We start from the raw sequence: 23074 nt of genomic DNA on the forward strand, positions 1-23074 counted from the left end.
TATAAAACATCGTAACTAATTTATTGCAAAAATGGAAACATATAAAAGATACTTAAGTCTCGCAAAGGACTTAGAAATACCCCAGGAAAGAATATTTTCATGGTGCGAAGAGAAATAAAAGAAGAAAATGAAGAAAGAATTCGTAGAGAAAAAAAGAACACGAAGAAAGAATTCGTAGAGAAGAAAAAGAACACGAAGAAAGAATTCGTAGAGAAGAAAATGAAGAAAGAATTCGTAGAGAAGAAAAAGAACACGAAGAAAGAATTCGTAGAGAAGAAAATGAAGAAAGAATACGTAGAGAAGAACGAGAAGAAAGAGTCCAAGAAAGGGAACTAAAAAGACAAATGGCTTTAGCAGAAGAAGAAACCAAAAGGACCCAAATGATGCTGGAAATTGAAAAAACAAAAAACCGGTCATGAAAGAAAACATAATAATAGTGATGAATTTTTCGTGAAACTTCCACGCATGCCAACATACGATGAACGCTCAGACTGTCTAGAATCCTTCTTACACCGATTCGAAGTTCAGGCTAAAGGTTATCGTTGGCCAGAAAGCAAATGGGCCACAGCCTTGATTAACTGCTTATCTGGAGAACCGCTAAAAGTTTTCTATACCTTAACAACTGAAGATGCAGATGATTATGGTAAAATTAAAGACGCTCTACTAAAAATATTTAGATTAACGGAAGATGGTTACCAGGAAAGGTTTCACACTGCAAAACCGGAAAGTGGAGAAGACTTTAATACATTCGTGAACCGAATTACTCAATTTCTAAATCGGTGGCTTGAGTTGGCAAACGTAAAACAAGACGACTTTGCAGGCCTTTACTATCTCACGCTGAAGAATCGAATCTATCAAGCTTGCAACCCAGATTTAGTCGCATTCTTTAAAGAGAGAAAGCCAGAAAACTTGGACAAATTATAAAACCTACGCAGAAAACTTTAACAGCGCACATCCATTGACACCCCTTAGCAGAACATTGAAGGAACCATACTACGCTGCCGCTGCTCAGAGTCCATGTACACCTAACGTTCATTACTCAAATAGAACGAGCCGATCAATCACTCGGAACACGCAAGTGAAACAAGATGATCATAGTAACAAACCATGGAACAAACAGTTCAATAGAGACCATAGCCGATCCTATCAAAACAAAACAAGAAATAGCACTGACACTAATACTGAGTATAAGAAAACCAACAAACCTATAATTAAATGTCAATATTGTGGAATGAAAGGCCACACAGCAGACAAATGTTACAAAATCGTGGGATATCCAAAAGAAACTGCAAATGCATCACTCCAAACAAGTGTAAACAATCAGACACGAGTAATGTCAGGAGAAAATATAAATGTGTATTGCGTGAAAGGTATGTCACTTTTAACACAAACTCACAAGTCAGGATCGCTATTTTTTTGTGAAGGCAAAGCTAATGGAACTGATTGCAAAATCTTGAGAGACACAGGATGCAGTACAGTAGGAATAAAAGCATCTTTGATCAATGACGAAGACAAAACTGGAAAAACGGTACAATGCATCACATTCAGTGGCACAGTCGAAACCTTTGAAACAGCTAATGTGTACATAGAAACCCCATACTATACAGGAATAGTGGAATGCTGTATACTTCCCAACCCCGTCGCTGATGTTATTGTTGGCAATATAAAAGGTCTTAAAGACAACCCAACAGATGTAAAAGAATGGTCATTAACCCAAGAAACAGCTTGTCTAGCAGAAACAAGAAAGATGACTAAGACAACAGAGAAGCCAATGACTATTTCTCTTGAACCACAACAATTTGACAGGAACAGGTTCATTGAAGAACAGAAAAAGGACCCGACTTTAACATCATATTTCAATATCGCAAACAAAGGGACGAAATCAAAAGTTGAATACATCATTGAAAAAGATATTCTGTTCAGGTTACATAGAAAAAGAAACAAAATAGCTAAACAACTGGTCACGCCGAGTATTTACAGAACCAAAATCCTTGGAATAGCGCACGATTCAATAACTTCTGGACATCTTGGGAGCTCTTCCACATTGAAGAGAATATCCGAGAATTTCACATGGCCTGGAATTACTAAAGACGTCCGAGAATATGTGAAATCGTGTGACACATGCCAAAGAAGAGTCGCAAAAGGCAGAATACCGAGATTGCCATTAGAGACAACCCCAGTTATTGAAAAAGTTTTTCAAAAAGTTGCAATTGACATTATAGGCCCTTTAACAAAATCAGATAGAAACCATACACACATACTAACACTAGTCGATTACGCAACCAGGTGCCAGAAGCGATAGCATTGAAATCAACTACATCGGATCACATAGCTGAAGCATTGATGACAATTTTTACTAGAATAGGCATACCAAATGAGATAATGTCGGACAATGGACCCCAATTTACATCACATATGATGCATGAAACCATGAAACTCATGGGAATCCAACACTCATTCACAACTCCCTACCACCCCCAAGCAAATGGTCTTTGTGAAAGATTTAATGGCACTCTAAAGAATATGTTAAGAAAAGTGTCAGCAGAAAAACCAGATGATTGGGACAGATACTTACCAGCAATCCTATTTGCATATAGAGAAATACCCCAAGAATCTACAGGCTACTCCCCATTTGAGTTGATGTATGGACGATCACCTCGCGGCCCGATCAATATAGTAGCCGACATTTGTAAAGGGAATGAGGAGGACAATAACGAAATTATGTTTGCTTACGAATATGTAAGAAACCTGAAAGACAGAATAGAGGACACGTGTAAGCTAGCACAGGAATCCGTCACTAAAAAAGCAGAGAAATACAAGGAATACTCCGATCGAAAAAGCAAATCAAGAAAATTTGAGATTGGTGACAAAGTACTAATACTCTTACCCGATGACTCGAGTAAACTTTTAGCTACATGGAAAGGACCATTCAAAATAACAGCAGTAAAATCTAATGTTAATTACGAGATTAAAATTAACAACACAACAAAGACATTCCATGCAAATATGCTAAAAAAGTATTTTGATAGAGACACAGTGTCGCAACCTATGTTTACTAATATCGAAGCTTCAAATGCAGGATCAATCATACCGTTGGTCATGGGACACAGACACCCGAGACAGAAAAACAAACAAAAATCGCACAATTGCAACCACCTAAGACAAAAAAAGAAGTACGCAAAGTACTTGGGCTCCTAAATTTTTACAGGAAATACATTTACAACTTCGCGCACATCGCGACACCGCTAACATATCTGACAAAGAATGGGTCACCGAACAAAATTGTTTGGACAGAAGCGTGTCATAATAGCTTTAACCAATTAAAGGCATTACTCTGTTCAGAACCAATTCTTAAATTACCCGACATGTCTAAAGAATTTGTTGTAAGAACTGACGCGTCTGATAAGGGCATCGCAGGTGTACTATTACAGGAGCATGAGGGAACTCTAATGCCTTGCTTATATGCAAGCAGAAAATTATTGGACAGAGAATCACGATACTCTGTAATAGAGCGTGAAGGACTGGCCATCGTCTTTGCTTTAAAGACATTCAGCAGATATCTACTGCTAAAAGAGTTTGTGGTCGAAACGGACCATAAACCACTCACGTACATAAGAAATAACAAAATGAATAATAGTAGAGTACTAAGGTGGAGTCTATTTTTGCAAAATTACTCTTTCAGTATCTCTCACATACCAGGCTGTGAAAATATTCACGCCGACCTACTTTCTCGATTAGTGTAAACACGTGAGAAGGGTATAACTTAACCTCTCATGCATACTGTTAGTTACCTCGAAAATTATGCCAAATCAGAACGCACAATTTCGATAATTTTATTTGTAAACATGATGACCCAACTTAATGTAACATTGAGTATTGTTTGGATATATATATACCAACCCATTCATGATTTGGGAAATCTTCTCTTTATCTATTATTGTTATGAATTTTCACTCATTTATGATTAATAATTGAAATGTCAATATTTCATTTACATTTTCATTCATTTCATTCAGTAAATTACCTTCATATCATCGACTTAAATCATGCTTCATTGCCATCACTATTGTTTATCACAATGATTTGTAATCACATTGCCATCATGTTGTTCATCACAATGATTTGTAATCACAATCTTTCATTGTTATTGTCACCCATTCATATACCTACGTTAGTATAAACATTTCCATGTCTAGTTAATAAATAATTTAATTGTAGCACAAATCATAACAATGGATTAATGCTAGAGTATCATGATAGTAAATTTACTTCCGTTTGTAAAATCTATCTTTCCCATAATGGTTAAAGAGTATATTTTAAACGTGGGTGGGGGATGTCACAGTAAAGGTTGTTCAGAATTATCTTATTAAATTTTATTTTATTAAGAACTGAATTCATCTCACTCCAGTTATATTTCGGTAGGCTTAGATAAACTTTACCTTCTAATATTAGATCGTCTTTCCTTTTATAGCCTTCCCTCGAATTACTTTCTAATTAGTGAATACTTTTCGTTCTACATTCTGTCACGTAGCCACTTATTATAAAAGCTGATAGGTCTAACATTCGACACTCACTTCTCTCCACAATCTATGCCGGACGGCAAGTCGCTCTATTCCTTATATATACTGGAAGATTTTTATCTTTTGGGACTTTGTAGATATCATATCTACACCATTAAGACGCCGGAGCTTTTAACTTTGATTGTATAATCTTCAAGGATCAAACCCGAGCCCGCTGTCAAGGAATTACACAATAACCCCTTACCAATTGCCTGGAAGTGGAATTTTACGAGCCTATTATCAGACGAATATATCATCCAAGCCTGTCAACTGCCTGGAAACGTAAACTTAAGAACCTGACATATTATCATAAGTTACGTAATATATTCACATCTCTATTTGTAACTGCCACGATCACTGTTTATCTCTTTTAATTAAATTTCATCATTATTTTTTATTTCATTGTAAATAAATCGTTAATTGTTTTTCATTTATAGTAACTAGTAAATTCTGGGGCCTCACTCTACATATATCTTTATGCATAGTCCAGTAGCTCTTTACTCACTTGAGACCATGACACTGATGTCAACAGGAATCAACCATGTTGTCCAAATTGGGGGTTAATAATCTTGCCCAAGGAAAAACAGAAAGTGTCTGAAGCGGGGCTCGAATCCAGAACCTTCCTGATCACAGTGCACTGCCTTAACAACTCGGTCACTCGGTACCCGTCAAAGGCAAGGTATAAAGTTTGTTGTTTTCAGGTACTTTGTGCAAGGCGTTAAAATGGCACAAAGAGTCGAGTTTTTTTATCTTCAGGGATGGGATCCAATCTCCAATACCGTGTAAGTTCATCAAACTTACTCCAGCGAGAAACTGATGTGAATGAGTCAGCGATTCCCCTCAATTTAAAGTAAACCTTCACATTCAAAGTTTAAATTTGAGGTTGAGGTAATGCCAGTTTCAATGGGTTTGAGAGATAGATTGAAAATCTATGAATAGGCCAGTGCCTTGCTTTACTTATAATCAAATAACCTTTATCGTCTTCAGATATTCATGCAAAATTTCAACTTATTTTTCAACTCTGCATTGAAGTTGTCGATGTGAAACTTATCTAATCTTTCAAACTTTACAAGCTGGTCAGGTTCCACTGAGCGAACAACAGACAAGGCCTTACACGTAGGTCGAAGGGTTTTTACTTGTGAGTATTTGGTACAAATGATTTTAGGACATTAAATAACGATGGTGGCACAGCAGGGACAAGGTGTCTATTTCGTTGTATCAAAGGCTTATTTGGTGACCAATGTAAGGCACAAACACCCATGATTTTTGTCACTTCATGAGTTTTGAGACAAACGCGGTAGGCTGCGAACTCAAGCATGCAAAGCATCTTTGTCTTCTTCCAGTGGAAATCTATAAACTGATACTTCCTGCTTGTCTGCTTTTGTAGTTTGTCTTGCAACCAAACAAAAAACAAACCAGAGCATTTCCGCAATATGATAGAAAACACCAGAGCCCAACCAACTAGGTACATCAAGTGGTTTGACTTCCTATGACATAGTGACAATTAAAATTTGATGTAAACTATCTTAGGACCACCACCACTCTTTCTCCCACACAACCACACCCCTACTTGTTTTTAATGAGACAGCCTACATTGCTATTGCTGATTTATGGAGGGAATATCAAAATTAAGATTTTTTTAAAAATTCGATTGAAATAGTGATAAATAAAAGAAACTATCAGGCAACGGAGAAGAAGTCAACACAGCAAATAAACGTGAAGGAAAGGCAAAGAAAGACATTGCACGAGAAGGCTAAGCGTCTTACAAATTAACCAAGACAGTAAAATGACAAATGATAAGAAAATGTAAACGATGTCTGAAGGGTGAAACTGTTGACAACCAAAGAGATCAGAGTCTAGTAAATTTGTTGATGTGTGTTTGTTATCGTTTCACTGTTGACTCAGCTAGAGCATGAAATTACGAGTAAAATTTAAAAAAAAAAACAGTATGAAATACACACAATTAATTAAGGATAATCCAGCATGAAGTAGAAGTATATGTATACTATGTCACAGTAAATAGTCCAAAGAGAATAAAGACATCGTTGCAACCAAAATAAAATTCAAGTTTTGTGCCAGAAAGCGTAAAATCGAAAGTGGATCGAGAATGAGAAGGCTGAGACTCGACCCACTCGAAATCGCGCTGGTTTTACCGGAAAGCTGACGAATAATGGGTACATAGAGGTGACAAGCAATTTTCCATCGGATGACGAGCGAAGGGATCGGTTTGGTATTATATAACTTTAATTTATAATAAAGATAAGTTGATTGATATGTTTTGAGGCATTTAAAACACAATATCAGAATATTGTACAATATCGCTCCTTCAAAGGAAGTCAGTGAAGATCTTTTACCAGAAGTTGTTTCTTGCTGCGCTTAAGGACTAATCTCGAAATAGAGTTGTAACGATTATCAACTCATTACCCGCTGTCCGCGGATAAAACCCGGACGGGTGCTCAAAAAAAAAATTAATTAATAACCATTTATTATAGGATAGCATTTCCATAGGTGTTTATTACTTGAAGAATTTTAAGTTGGCATTCTAAATGAGTCTTTTATTTCCTTAAAACAGCAAAGTCACCTCAATCCCCCCCTCCCCCCCCTGACAACTCTCACTCGTATTATATTAGTACATTTATTTATTCATTATTTTATTATTATTATTTTAATATTATTATTAATTATTATTTATTATTATATTATTATTATTATTATTATTATTATTATTATTATTATTAATTATTACTATACATTATTATTTCTAGATTATTCGAAGATTACTCGATGATTATCCGTTTATTCGTAAGTCAGTGAATGTAAGGATAAGATCTAAGTCTATATTGCAGCATCGTTTTGAATTTTTACAGGCTAAGTAATCTCTCATTGGTGAAGTTTGAAAAGAGAGAGTTACAATGGTCACGTTTTGAAAGAAACAATGATGTAATCAAGGTTTTGTCACATCTGTATTTATGTAGTTTCTAATTTTGCCAATTCTGTTAAGTTGGAATGTTAGGTATTGAGACAGATATTGTATGTGCCCGTCTAATGTCATATTCCCATCCTTAAAGATGCCAAGATTTTTAATAGCCGGTGAGCTTTGCACAATCGAGCCATTTATGTTACATTTGATATTTCCAATGGAATTTGTTATATTGGGAGGACCTAAATAAATGACAATTTCAGTCTTTTCTTCATTCAACTTTGATTTATTTGTTTTCATCAAATTTTATATCATGTAGAAAAAAACAACTTTTGCTTTCATATAGCGCAATATCCACTAAACATGCTCAAAGCGCTTTACAAGGGGTCCCTGACCAAAGCAACACGTAACATGTAGAACGAGACATGGAGCCTTTTACTACCAATTTTTGGTTTGACAGAGACAACATTGTTGTAGTTGATCGGGTGTTTTGTCTTTGTGAAGGCACTTCTCCTTTGTCCTATCAGAGACGGGCGTAAAATTCGAGGACTCCCTTTTTTTTTTTTTTTACATCAGTCTTTGTCCGAAAAATGTATAAACACCTAACGGGCTGCTTGTGTCGTCCAATGTGTTACGTTGCCCACCAGGGAAGAGATAAAGTTTTAAACGCTGTGAAGTACTAGATACATGTTATCTATTATTAAATAATTTCAAACAACCTAAAATTATTTGCTGAGCAACGCCACTGTATGCAACTTTGTAATGGTTATTTTCCCCACGGGAAAGAGAATCAACACACCATTACTGTAAAAATATTTTATTTAATCATATTTTTTAGTCATATTTTATTGCAAACGATGAAAAATCAAAGGAATTCGGCATTGGGAGAAAAGTATTTGGTCTATCCACTATCGGTATCAAAATTCGTATGTCACTTAAAATATAAGCCCGCATGCAAAAAAAAATATTAAAAAATCATGGCACCACCTTTCGTAAATTTGGAGGAATGGGCATGATCTATATTACATTTCCATGTGCTCAAGGTCATTGGTCACATTGCAAAGTGTGCTCAAAATGACCTATATATAGTGAAACGTGTTCAGTTTGAGAAATATGCAACGTTACAATTGGTCATTTTGCTCAGCATAACTCGTGGGCATGTTTACAACTTGTATAAACAAAGCAGCGTGTTTAGATAGATTGAGAAATGTCCAATCGTTGTACAGCAACAAATCATGTGATCGATGACTAGGTTGGATGAAATCATGAATATCGATCTCTCCCATTTGCGATATTCCATGCGCACGGGACTTGGAACGGACTATACGGGAACAATGGTACTGCTGATGCTGCTGCTGCTACTGCTGCTGCTGCTGATGATGATGATGATGATTTATTGATGCTATGCGTTGAGTAAAATACTCACAACATCCGCCAGCCGAATATAATGTACCAACACACAAAACTATGTGTAATCTTGAATGTTTATTAGTTTAGTGATTTAATCACCAAATCGGCAGTCTACAAACAAAAACAATATATAATTCCTGCGACACCAGAATTTGTCATTTGGCATTTATAGATTTCTGTAGATAGTATGTGCTTGGCTGAGAAGCTCATAACATTGCCATCCGAAAGTATAACGGACCCACACACAAAACTGTGTGTATCCATGAACGTTTAGAGTCGGGTTAATACACTTCAGTGAGTATTACTCATAAACGCGGATGGTAAAAAACAATAACAACGGCCTGAGTGGCGTCATCTTCGAACTATCTATACCAATCTTACAAAAACAATAAAAGTTTATAGATAGTATGCGCTTGGCTAAGAAGCTCATAACATTGTCATCCGGAAGTATAACGGACCAACACACAAAACTGTGTGTATCCATTAACGTTTATAGTCAGGTTAATACAGTTCAGTGAGCATTACTCATAAACGCGGATGGCAAAAAACAATAACACAGACCTGAGTGACGTCATTCGAACTATCTATAGTCTGAGAGAATTTGGTGAGAAGAAATCACATCTAAATAATATACAGAGAGCTGCGAAAACCCGTGTCAAATTTCAATTGTATTACACATTCTCAACATTACGAACGAGAGGATGTTTACCGACTTGACACGGCCTGACCTAGATACGCATCGTCTGCTTTCAAAACCCTATTGCCATCCCAGAAGTTTCGCGTCTCTATAATATATCGCTGTCTCGTATGGAACTACTGAATACATCTAACAGTACAGCTCACTTTTTTTAAAGACGGTCGTCGCCTTCGTACAGATAGTTCGAAGATGACGTCACTCAGGTCTTTGTTTTTGTTTTTTTGCCATCCGCGTTCATGAGTAATGCTCACTGAACTGTATTAACCCGACTATAAACGTTCATGGATACACACAGATTTGTGTGTTGGTCCATATACTTCCGGATGGCAATGTTATGAGCTTCTTAGCCAAGCGCATACTATCTATAGAGGGAACGAAATTGACATCACTCTGCTCTTTTTATTGATTTTAAACATACATTTTGATGATTAATTCTAACTAAATTATATTAATCAGACTATAAATGTTCAAGGTTACACAGAGATTTGTATGTTGGGTGGTTATAGCTGGCTGGCGGAAATTGTGAGTATTTTACCTAACCGCATAGCATTAATAGTGACTTAAATATTGTTGTCCAGTTTTATGTTTCAGTAAAGATCTCAATCCATTTTGACGGTAATGCCGCTATAATTTGTTGTAGCTATTCATAACGATGATGTTGAAGATGATGATAACGACGATGACGACGACGACGATGATGATGACGATGAGGATGATGGTTGTGGTAAGAAATTAATAATCAACATTACATTAATAACAATTAAAACTAGGTCATATTATTATGCCATCTGTTGCCTCCCCACACAGCAAGTGTTCTCAACACACGAGCTTCTTCCATCTCGCACAGGACACTGGATGGAACAAACGGACTGGTCAGAGCGCTGTTATGGACAAAGGGAAATAACCAAATGTTTTACTTAAACATAACAATTCATCACAATGATCATTATTTATTATTATTATTAGTGATAATATATAATAATATAATTAATAATAATAATAATAATAATAATATAATAATAATAATAATAATTATATATAATATTATGATGATGTTGTTTATTATTATTATTATTATTATTATATTATTATATTATTATTATATATTATTATTATTATTATTATTATTATTATTATTATTATTATTAATTATTATTATTATTATTATTATTATTATGTGCTTTCATATAGCACAATATCCATAAAACGTGCTCAAAATGCTTTACAAGGGGTCCCTGACCAACAGCAACACGTAACATGTAGTACAGGACATGACGTCTGATAGGCGATATTACAATTTTTTTCGGACAGAGACAACGCTGTTAACGGCCAGGTACTCATTTTACACCTGAATAAGGTGAGAGAATGTGAGTAAAGAGCCTTTTCCAAGGACTCAACTATGCGCCGAGAGAGGTTTCGAACTTCCGATCCGAAAGCGAGTGTCATACCACTAGACCATATATTATTATTATTATTATTATTATTATTATTTATTATTATTATTATTATTATATTATTATTATTATTATTATTATTATTATTATATTATTATTATTATTATTATTATTATTACTATTATTATCATTACCATATGACACATCGCATACAAGGTGTATTGTGTCTGGTTGAGTCAGATGTGACATCTAATGTATATATAATATCGTCAAAACGTATGAGAAATAAGTATCTAGATTTGACATGTTTCATTCAGGGGAATGGATACAATACATCAAAATGGCAACCACGAACAATAGACACTTCCATTCATTTTGATTTAAAAATCCTATCACGTCTCCTCACGTGATTCATCCCCACAAATGTGACCTTTCGCCTCAAAACGGTATTAAGTCGGTATTGTTAGGATGTTGAAAATTGAATTTATAGCCAGAAATATCAGACTTGTGTTGAGTTTTTATGTTTTATTGAGGAGAATGGATACCATATTTTAGGGTGTTAATGCCAACAATTTATATAATTGACCAGTTTAACGTTTAATTCGGCTTTTTAGCATATGCATCGTTCCGAGATAATACCATTTTGAGACGATGGGCCACAAATAACCTTTTCGACCCGATACAATACAAATAATGAAATATTCCAATGTAAAATTTACCAGCCAGGCAAGTATAACAAATGATTAGTACACAGTTGCTTTTTTTTTAAATTTCGGACTTGTTCCCAACTGTTTCACGAGCTTGCTAGTAAGTGTACATTGGGAACAGAGTTTGAATTGTAAAAAACGCAAAAGTGTAGAAATCTTTTATTAAATTATTTTATCGAATTGAATTTCGTCATCTTTGAATAAAAGACGTGTTGAAAAAGGTTTAACCCTGTATCGAACTCGTCACATTGGTTACGAAACAATGTACATTTTTATTAATCAGATTTATTTTGTACTTCTATTCCATGTATCTCTTCTCTGGACCTATAGGGAATGAGATTAGCGGAAGAGTAGCGTCTCTTGATTGGAAACGTTATTAGAGAGAGAACGTCAAGTTGATTGTGCGCATGCGTCTCTCGTCCTCGTTTCCGGTGAAAGCGGCATGAGACACTTCACCGAAAGCGAGGACGAGAGAGACGCATGCGCAAAACCATTTTGACGTTCTCTCTGTAAGGTGACGTCAAATCAAGGGACGCTACTCTTCCGATAATCTCATTCCCTATATAGCTCGGTGTCGTCCATCTCCTCTCCGAGCTCGGTGATCTTTCGAAGTGAAGCTCGCCTTTAAGTATTCCATATATTTATCACGGTCTTAAACGAAAACAAGAGCTATGCTTTTAGAGAAAATGAAGCATACCTTAACAACTTCAAGTTGTACCATAGTAGAGTGTATAACGCTATGACATATTTATCTATATATTGCTTTTATGTTTCCTCTCATATTTCACAAATTTATCGCCATCTTGGATTAAACAGGAAACGTAATGCTTTTAGAGAAGCTGATGTATACCTTGTCAACTAGAGGTTGTACAGTAGTAGAGTGTATACCAGCCCCGTGGAAGACACCTATGGACTTTGACGCTATGGATCAGATATTTATCTATTTAATTCTTTTTCATTTCATTTTACATTAAATATGTTTATCATCATCTTTTTGTTTTTATAAACCCCAAACGCCTTGAACTTTTTATATAGCGCAATATCCACTAAACGTGCTCGAAGTGCTTTACAAAGGGTTCCTGACCAACAGCATGACGTAACATTTGGGACGAGACATGATGGCAGGACAATGCTGTTAACGGTTAGGTACTCATTTTACACCTGAGTACGGAGAGAGAATGTGAATAAAGAGCCTTTTCCAAGGACTCAACTATGCGCCGAGCGAGGCCCGAACCCAAGACCTCCCGATCCGAAAGCTAGTGTCATATCACAAGACCACATAGCCGCGCCAACATTAAAGGAAACAGGAATCGATTTGCTTTTAGATAAGTCGATGCATACCTTGTCAACTTCAGGTTGTATCGTAGTAGAGTGTATACCAGCCCCGTGGAAGACAGCTTTGATTTTAGATGCCATAGCCATGTAGTCTTGTAGGTCCTTGCAATGGACATGCGCAGACGCGATGATCCTTCTTCCGGACAACTGCCATATATGGCATTCGTGAATTCCTACGACTCCCTCGATCTGGATATCATACGAAATTTGGAATCAGTTTTTAAACTTTTTACTTGATTTATTATAAATATTTAATGATAAACTATTATATCATGTGGATGAAAGGCTGAAGTAGGAATTGTCGATAATAAAACAAGTGTCATACGGTTGATCTTTCTAGATTTATTACAAGACGACGGTGATTTTTTAATAATTATTATCATTATCACTGGTGATTGTGGTAGTATCGTGTAAAGTGTCGCTATTGGTTCTTGGTTGTATATTTTTTTTTACATTTTTGTGCATTTGCATATATATATATATATATATATATATATATATATATATATATATATATATATATGTGTGTGTGTGTGTGTGTATGTGTGTGTATACATTGTCGCCATAGAATCTCAACTTTGTGTTTATACATATTTATGCATGCCACGTCTGTAAACGAATTTTCTTTTTTTTTGGATGAATAAAGTACATTATTAATATTATTATTATTATAATTATTATTATTATTATTATTATTATTATTATTATTATTATTATTATTATTATTATTATTATTATTATTCGTAGTAGTAGTAGTAGTAGTAGTAGTAGTAGTAGTAGTAGTAGTAGTAGTAGTAGTAGTAGTAGTAGTAGTAGTAGTAGTAGTATTACTACTACTACTACTACTACTACTACTACTACTACTACTACTACTACTACTACTACTACTACTACTACTACTACTACTACTACGAGGGCTCTTTCAGAAATAACCGAAAAATGCCCATTGCTCAGCAACCAGTGGAGATTTTATAATTCTGTAAACGAGATGATATTCCTTATTTCCTTACGGATATTCCCAGAAATTATGAAGTGCATCATTTTGCACAATGAATTTCTAGACGATTTTAAAGATGGCAGCCCACCTTGAAACTTGGTCAAAGGAAGAAATCAGAGCTGTCATACGTTTTTTGAACGCCAAAAGTCTGAATCCTACCGAAATTCATAAAGACCTTCAGAGTGTATATGGTGAGCATGTTATAAGCCGTACACAAGTCTATCACTGGTGTAATTTGTTTGCAGCCGGCCATTCCGACTTGACAGACAGGGAAGGGAGAGGGCGTTCAATAACTGCGACGTCAGAAGACAATGTGAAGCGAGTTGATGAGCTTATTCGTCAAGACAGGAGGTTGAAACTTCATGAAATCGCAAGCAGTCTTGAAATTTCGGAAACTTCTGCCCATAGAATTGTATTTGATGAACTTGGCTACAGAAAAGTCAGCGCAAGATGGGTTCCTAAGCAATTGACAGACAATCATAAAGAACAAAGATTGGACATCTGCAGGGAACTTTTGAGAAGAAGCAAGAGCTCACGCAGGGTTCACGGGCATACTGCCAACGCCGGCGGAGACTTTCTAGGGTACGATGTGACTTTTCTTGACAGCATAGTCACCGGTGATGAGACTTGGTTGCACCATTGCACCCCAGAAACAAAGCAAGATTCGATGACATGGAAACACCCATCCTCACCTGTCGCGAAGAAATTCAAAGTCATGCGGTCAGCAAAGAAAATAATGGGAACTGTTTTCTGGGACAGTCGTGGTGTTATTCTGTTCGAAACCTTACAACCTGGAGAAACAATCAATGCTGCAAGGTACTGCCAAACTCTTGACAAGCTTAGGGAGGCCATTCGCAGAAAGCGCCAAGGGCAGTTGACCAACGGGGTCATTTTGCAACACGACAACGCTACACCCCACACAGCACGAGTGACGCAAGGTTGGCTAGAGAAATATGGATGGGAGATTTTGCCACACCCACCACACAGTCCAGACCTCGCACCATCTGATTATCACCTCTTTGGGCCACTGAAACGTGAGCTGGCAGGAAAGCGCTTTGATGTCGATGAAGAGCTTGTTGACCATGTGCGGAAATGGCTACAAAACCTTGACGGAAATATCTTCCGAGAGGGTATCTATTCCATGGTGCGGCGTTGGCAGAAGTGTGTCGACAGACTTGGCTGTTACGTAGAGAAATGAAGGACGAGTCAAGGTATGAACACGTGCAAGAATTTTGTTGATAGCATAAAAAACGCGGATTTTACAGGCATTTTTCGGTTAATTATGAAAGAGCCCTCGTACTACTACTACTACTACTACTACTACTACTACTACTACTACTACTACTACTACTACTATTATTATTATTATTATTATTATTATTATTATTATTATTATTATTATTATTATTATTATTTAGTATTGTTCATCCTTCACAATCTCACCATCATCATCGTGATCATCATCTTCACCACCATTGTTTTCATCCTCACCATCATCATCATAATCATCAACTTCTTCATCGTCATCACCATCATCATCATCATCACCATCATCATCATCATCATCATCATCATCATCATCATCATCATCATCATCATCATCATCATCATCATCATCATCATCATCATCATCATCATCATCATCATCATCATCATCATCATCATCATCATCATCATCATTATCATCATCATCATTATCATATGTACTGTTGTATCATTTATTACCTCCATCAACTGTTTTTTAATTCTTTCAACACATATTTCCCCTGGAACGGCTTGCAGCAAAATGTGGGATGTTTCTTTAACTAAATAGGATAGAATGATAAATATTTATATATAATTATCATTTGTCACCGACAATCACTAATCTTATAGCAATACGTGGGATGTTTCCGTAACTGAATAATGTAGAATGATAAATATTGTTACACAATCATCATTTGTCACCGACAATCACTAATCTTATAGCAATACGTGGGATGTTTCTTTGACGGAATAAGGTAGAATAATAAATATTGTTACATCATCAGAGCTGCCTATTTGAAATTTCAAAAATTCGTAGTTTCCAAAGGATTAAAAATAATTCAGTTTAAATATAAATAATTTGTCTTCAGCATAATCCAAAAATGCTCCAAAGGCCTGAATATAGAATCTAAGGAACTAAACTTTTCTTTTCAACAAGATTTATTGAGTCAGAGAAGCGAATGTTGTGCTGTAGCTGGAACCAAAAAGTAATATTTCGACGTCTTTTTAGTACTACTAGGCAGGTCTGTATAATGATCATCATTTATCATCGACAGTCATCTTATAGACAAGTCTTATCCCGACATTGTTTATCAAATATCATATTTGCCAAAAGCTGTGTTCGAAGAAACTTTACCGTATATAATACTTTACCGTTTTCACCAAGACGTTACATAGATGGATCCGGGGCCTTCCTAATGCTCTCGTATAAAAATGGCTGAGCTTTTATATGGTGCAGTTTATTGATAAACACACTACTACTACTACTACTACTACTACTACTACTACTACTACTACTACTACTACTACTACTACTACTACTACTACTACTACTACTACTACTACTACTACTACTACTACTACTACTACTACTACTACTACTACTACTACTACTACTATACTGATAATATTACTACACTACAACTACCACTTCTACTTCTTCAATAAATTGTCACTTACACAATGGAATAGTTGTTATAAGAATGATGCCAACGATGATCAGACTGAAAAAAAAGAAGAGAAAAAAAGACAATTAAAGCGGTCAATGGACCCCGCGTTGTTTATTCCTCTCCTTACCAACTACAGGAAAATCGTCGCATTCGTTACGATACAACCAACATTTTTCTTATTCAAATTTCTTGTGAACATCATAAAATTGAAAGAAAATGAACAGTGTGTTGTAGAGCATGTATTGCTAAAGAAATGATTTATCGCAAGAACTTACTGCTATTATGTCAGAGTGATAAAAATTCTATTTTTGTGTTATTTGGATGTGAAGTATTGGGGAAAATTCTGGAAGTGGCTGGTAAGGAGAGAGTTAAGCAACTAACTTTCATAATCTGGAAAAACACATCATATTTAAAAAAATGGACCTTGGGAGGTCCAAGCTTTTAGAGTTTTTGCCAACATGATGGTCATTTAAATCAATCGATATTTGAAGGACGAGTTTTTGGCCAAATTTTGCAATACTGTATTTCCAGATTATAGTACTTAATTGGTTATTCCAGGTTTTCTCCAATGTTTCCTAATGTGTCTTGTAAAAGAAGATATATGAGTAAAAAGTACAAAATGTGTCTTGAAAAAAGAAAATATACGAGTAAAAAGTATGAAATGTGTCTTGAAAAAGGAAATATAATAGAAAAAATTACAATATGTGTCTTGTAAAATAAAATATATGAGTAAAAAGTACAATATGTGTATTGAAAAAGAAAATATACGAGTAATAAGTACAAAATGTGTTAAAAAGAAAAAATACGAGTATAAAATACAAAATGTGTCTTGAAAAAAAAATATACGAGTAAAAAGTACAAAATGTGTCTTGTAAAAGAAAATATACGAGTAAAAAGTACAAAATGTGTCTTGTAAAAGATGATATACGAGTAAAAAGTACAAAACTACTCTATTCATTTACAACTCAAGGGGACCTAATTGTAAATGTCACCCGTCCAAAGTGTACTCATTTGGAGGTCTGATAACCCAAATTGATATGTTATCATTGTTGTAATGGAGGTAAAAAAACCCTCTCAAACCAATGCAGAATATTGTCCATTACAACAATGTTAAAATCAGCCCATAATACTCCTCAACAGTCATAACGTCATTTTCTTCCTAATGACGCATGGTAACTTAGTAACACTGGCTCTAAACTATCGGAACAATGGCGGACGCCCGAATGAAATATTTCTCCGGCGAGCATAAAAGCATATCCAGAGTGAAAAAAACATAAATTTGATCATGTTTTGACTTTACACATTCTGATCACAAGGCATATGAAAAGTTCTAGCCAGCATGAAGATTAAAAAGTAATGATTTTCTTTGTTTAGAACCAAGATGGCCGCCGTTGCCGGGCGGCGTGACATCAGACTAGAGAATCCACTTGCGTTCAGCTTATCAGACGTGTAAATATGTGCACTTGGAACCCACGCCATCAACTTGGTGTCATGTGCGGCTATGTGGTATGACACTCGCATTCGGATGGGAAGGACCTGGGTTCGAGCCTCAGCGCATAGTTGAGTCCTTGGAAAAGGTTCTTTATTCACATTCTCTCACCGTACTCAGGTGTAAAATGAATACCCGAATACCGTTAAAAGCGTTGTCTGTCGGGAAAATGTAATATTGCCTAACAGGTAGTTCTACATGGTACGTGTTGGTCAGGTACCCCTTGTAAAGCGCTTTGAGCACATAATATAGTGGATATTGCTCTATATAAAAGCTCTATTTTAAATTATGTTTTAAATTATAAAACTACTCTATTCAGTTACAACTCAAGGAGACCTATCTAAATGCAAATGCCACCTGACCAAAGTGTACTCATTTGGAGGTCTGATAACCCAAATTCATATGTTATCATTGTTGTAAAGGAGGTTAAAAAAAACACCCTCTCAAACCAATGCAGAATATTGTCCATTACAACAATGTTGAATCCAGCCCATAATACGCTTCAACAGTCGTAACGTCACTTCCTTCCTAATGACGCATGGTAACCTAGTAACACTGGCTCTAAACTATCGGAACAATGGCGGACGCCCTTATGAAATATTTATCCCTGAAGCATAAAAGCGTATGCAGAGGAAAAAAACATTATAAATCTGATCATGTTTTGACTTTTACATATTCTGATCACAAGACATGAAAAGTTCTAGCCAGCATGAAGTACCAATTTTCTTTGTTTAGAACCACGACGGCCGCCGTTGCTGGGCGACGTAACATCAGACTATTGAATCCAATTAACCAGTACATTTTTGACCAATCAAAACATTGACTTTGTGACACACCCCCACACATGCTCGGACCAACATAGTTGGTTGTTTATAAACAGTAACGTGAATGAAATCTAACTCCCTCTGCTCATTGTTATTGTTTTTATACCTCAAAATGGGTGACTAGTTATCACACGATCAGATTAAGAACGTTTAAATAGTCTTCAACAGTCGTACTGTCACTTCCTTCCTAATGACGTATGGTAACTTAGTAACACTGGCTCTAAACTATCGGAACAATGGCTGACGCCGTATGAAATATTTCCCCGGCGAGCTTAAACGCGTATCCAGAGGTAAAAAACCCCATCAATTTGATCATGTATTGACTTTTACACATTCTGATCACAAGGCATATGAAAAGGGAATGAAAAGTTCTAGCCATAATGAAGAATAAAAAGTAATGATTTTCTTTGTTTAGAACCAAGATGGCCGCCGTTGCCGGGCGCGTGACATCAGACTATTGAATCCAATTTACACATAGTTTTCTGTGCTAGTTCTATTGATCAAGCGGTAGAACAGTGAGTATTTTACTTAGACATATTATTCCATCGATGATAAAAACCTGTGTAGTTTGTTGTGGCGTTGTTAAGGTGAATCTTGTCATTCACCCAACGCCACTACCACATTACCTCATTCGTCTGCAGTGTTTCATTAATCCTGTTTTGTTGATAAAGGGGGAATCCGAAAAATCCATTTTATCTGTTTTCGTTTATTAAATTGAAGCTTACATTCAATTTCACATTGTTATTTATTTATTCGAGCTTCCAGCAGCATATACGACCTAACACTGTTTTGAGGCAGCTGGTCACAGTTTAGATTTAATTCGATGTCTACATATAAACAGGTCTGACATCCTTTTGGACCTAATTTAATAATTATCGTTGTAATGGATACTATTCTACGTCCTTTTTTGATATTTCTATTACAATAATGAGCCCTTAAGGAATTAGGTTATCAGACCTGCAAATAAGTGCACGTCGATTTAATTCAAATGTTAAGTGAGTGAATGTAGTCTCTTGAATAACAATCTTTAATAAATGAATAATAATATATGGTTTTTAATAGGCCTTACCCCGTATCTCAACAAACTCAAAACGCTTACCAGTGACGTGACAACTTTCACTCAAACATGCAGTATGAAAGAAAGCAATAGAATTCTACGTGTTTAAAAGAACGTGTTAAGGTGTTTTTAAAAAAAAAATTCTGCATCATTTCACACTGTCTTTGATTAATATCTTGGAAGGGAGTTCCAGATAAGCGGTGTCGAATATTCAAACGCATGCTCGCCAATATTGCGAGTCATTTTTGACTGAATGAATAATAATAGTGAAGTGATGGATATAAAACTGAATAAATAGATAAAAATAGATTAAATAAATAAATAAGTAAATAAATAAATAAATAAAACCACATAAATCAATTCGTCGATATCATCATTCCCATAATCTCGATTCCGAACATAATAATTTTCTTCAACGGGTTCATTCAGTATAACACCGAATTGATTACGGTGGGTAACAAATACCTCAGTATCTAACACCTTGGGATTTTATCTCATCGCTGAGCCGTGCTAAATTAAATTATACTTGATTATCGTGCGCATTCAGTTCCTGTGACTCCATCGTCGCCACATTAGAACCGCAGCCATCGTGAACTTATAGCCTGACACTGCCCAAAAAATGACGTCAAAAGAAAAGAAATCGTGAGTTGTATTCAATAGTTCAACCAATGGGACCACTTATTTCCATTGAGCCCTACTAACGACAACTCACTAGACGTGAAAATATCTTTTTAAAAAGGCGTCAAACTATGAGTCCTAGTGGGTTCTAGCGTAGCCATCGTTATGTTATAGCCTGATACTGAAATCCAAAAGGACTGGCAGTTTGACGTCATTATTTGGATTTTGCACCGCCTAGTGAGTTGTCGTTAGTAGTGCTCATGGAAACAAGTCATTTCATTGGTTGAACTATTGAATTCAACTCACGATTTGTTTTCTTTTGTAGCAAAAGACTGGCATTTTGACATTTTGACGTCATTTTTTTGTCAGTATCAGGCAATAACTTTACGAAGGCCACGGTTCTAGTGTCAGGCTAAAACTTAACGATGGCTACGTTATAACCATGTCATAGTTATAACCCTTTACTCATTTAACTTTATAATTTTCAATACCCTTAATTCATCCCCGGCTGAAATGTTTCTGTAGGGTGTTATCTTTAGAAAATACCGAGATAAACCGGGTATCAGCTGTGTACAGCGCCTCGAAGCGTCGCCATAGTTAACTTATTGCCTGACACGAAAACCATGGAACTTTACGAAGGCCACGTACTAACCCCTTAAATGACGCCAAACGACAAGTCTTTGGCCACAAAAGAAGACTAATCGTGAGTTGTATTCAACAGTTCAACCAATGGGATTAACGATTACTTGTTTCCATGACAACTACTAAAGACAACTCACTAGGCGGTCCACAAACCTAAAATATGGGTCTTTGTGGAGTTTTACTGAGGCTGTTGATAGTGGCAAAAAACAATAACAAAGACCTGAGTGACGTCATCTTCGAACTATCTATAAGTTAACGATGGCCACGCTAAAACCGTCGTTATGTTATAGCCTGACACTAAACCCCAAAAAAAGACTGGCATTTTGACGTCATTATTTGGTTTTTGCACTTATACTTTCGGATGGCAATGTTATGAGCTTCTTAGCCAAGTGCATACTATCTATACATTGACTGATTGCAATGAAGATAAACATCAATTGATATCAAGTGATATTTATTTCAGAATGTAATAATATAGTTTTCGTAAAATTATTACAGTCCTGACATTTCCTAGCATCGTGACCATATAGATAGTATGCGCTTGGCTAAGAACCTCATAACATTGCCATCCGGAAGTATAACAGACCAACACACAAAACTGTGTGTATCCATGAACTTTTATAGTCAGGTTAATACAGTTCAGTGAGCATTACTCATAAACGCGGATGGCAAAAAACAATAACAAAGACCTGAGTGACGTCATCTTCGAACTATCTATATAAGGCGTATTGTTGCCTACTTTTTACAGCTATTTCTTATTGTTTTACAATTTTAGTGACAGCTCAATAATAACAACTGGCATATAGATAGATAGTAGTTGACGTCACTCCGGCCTTTGTTATTGTTTTTTTTGCCATCCGCGTTTATGAGAAATTCTCACAAAACTGTATTCACCAGACTATAAACGTTTAAGGTTACACATGGTTTTTTGTGTTGATCCGTTATACTTCCGTTATACTTTACTGTCAGAAAAAAAATGTATTATCGCCTAACAGGCGTCATGTCTCAATCTACACGTTGCTGTTGGTCAGGGACCCCTTGTAAAGCACTTTGAGCACGTTTAGTGGATAATGTGCTATATAAAAAGCTCATTATTATCATGGCAATGTTGTGAGCTTCTAAGTCAAGTGCATACTATCTATAGATAGTTCGAAGATGACGTCACTCTGGTCTTTGTTATTGTTTTTTGCCATCCGCGTTTATGAGTAATGCTCACTGAACTGTATTAACCTGACTATAGATAGTTCGAAGATGACGTCATACATGTCTTTGTTATTGTTTTTTGCCATCCGCGTTTATGAGTAATGCTCACTGAAATGTATTAACCTGACTATAAACGTTCATGGGTACACACAGTTTTGTGTGTTGGTCCGTTATACTTCCGGATGGCAATGTTATGAGCTTCTTAGCCAAGCGCATACTATCTATAAACGTTCATGGATACACACAGTTTTGTGTGTTGGTCCGTTTTACTTCCGGATGGCAATGTTATGAGCTTCTTAGCCAAGCGCATACTATCTATAAACGTTCATGGATACACACAGTTTTGTGTGTTGGTCCGTTATACTTCCGGATGGCAATGTTATGAGCTTCTTAGCCAAGCGCATACTATCTATAAACGTTCATGGATACACACAGTTTTGTGTGTTGGTCCGTTTTACTTCCGGATGGCAATGTTATGAGCTTCTAAGCCAGCGCATACTATCTATAGATGATATAACGAAGGTGAGGT

At 36.0% G+C, this 23074-nt stretch overlaps 1 protein-coding gene across 5 annotated transcripts in view; it reads right to left on the bottom strand.

Annotated features, from left to right (window-relative positions):
* Positions 1-8413: 8413 nt before the first annotated feature.
* Positions 8414-23074, bottom strand: part of LOC144978680 (uncharacterized) — a 77770-nt gene continuing 63109 nt past the window's right edge. For all 5 annotated transcript variants that reach the window (XM_078925065.1, XM_078925067.1, XM_078925064.1 and 2 more), the window contains exons 7-10: positions 16723-16766; positions 15745-15824; positions 13029-13211; positions 8414-10467 (exon numbers count right to left, since the gene is read on the bottom strand). In XM_078925065.1, coding sequence (XP_078781191.1) covers positions 10366-10467; positions 13029-13211; positions 15745-15824; positions 16723-16766 — 409 coding nt within the window. In that variant the 3' untranslated portion in view covers positions 8414-10365. The remainder of the gene's footprint in view (positions 10468-13028; positions 13212-15744; positions 15825-16722; positions 16767-23074) is intronic.

The sequence above is a fragment of the Berghia stephanieae genome, chromosome 8, assembly GCF_034508935.2.
Source record: "Berghia stephanieae isolate SIO BIC M18660-M18661 chromosome 8, UCSD_Bste_1.3, whole genome shotgun sequence".
Taxonomy (NCBI): Eukaryota; Metazoa; Mollusca; class Gastropoda; order Nudibranchia; family Aeolidiidae; genus Berghia; species Berghia stephanieae.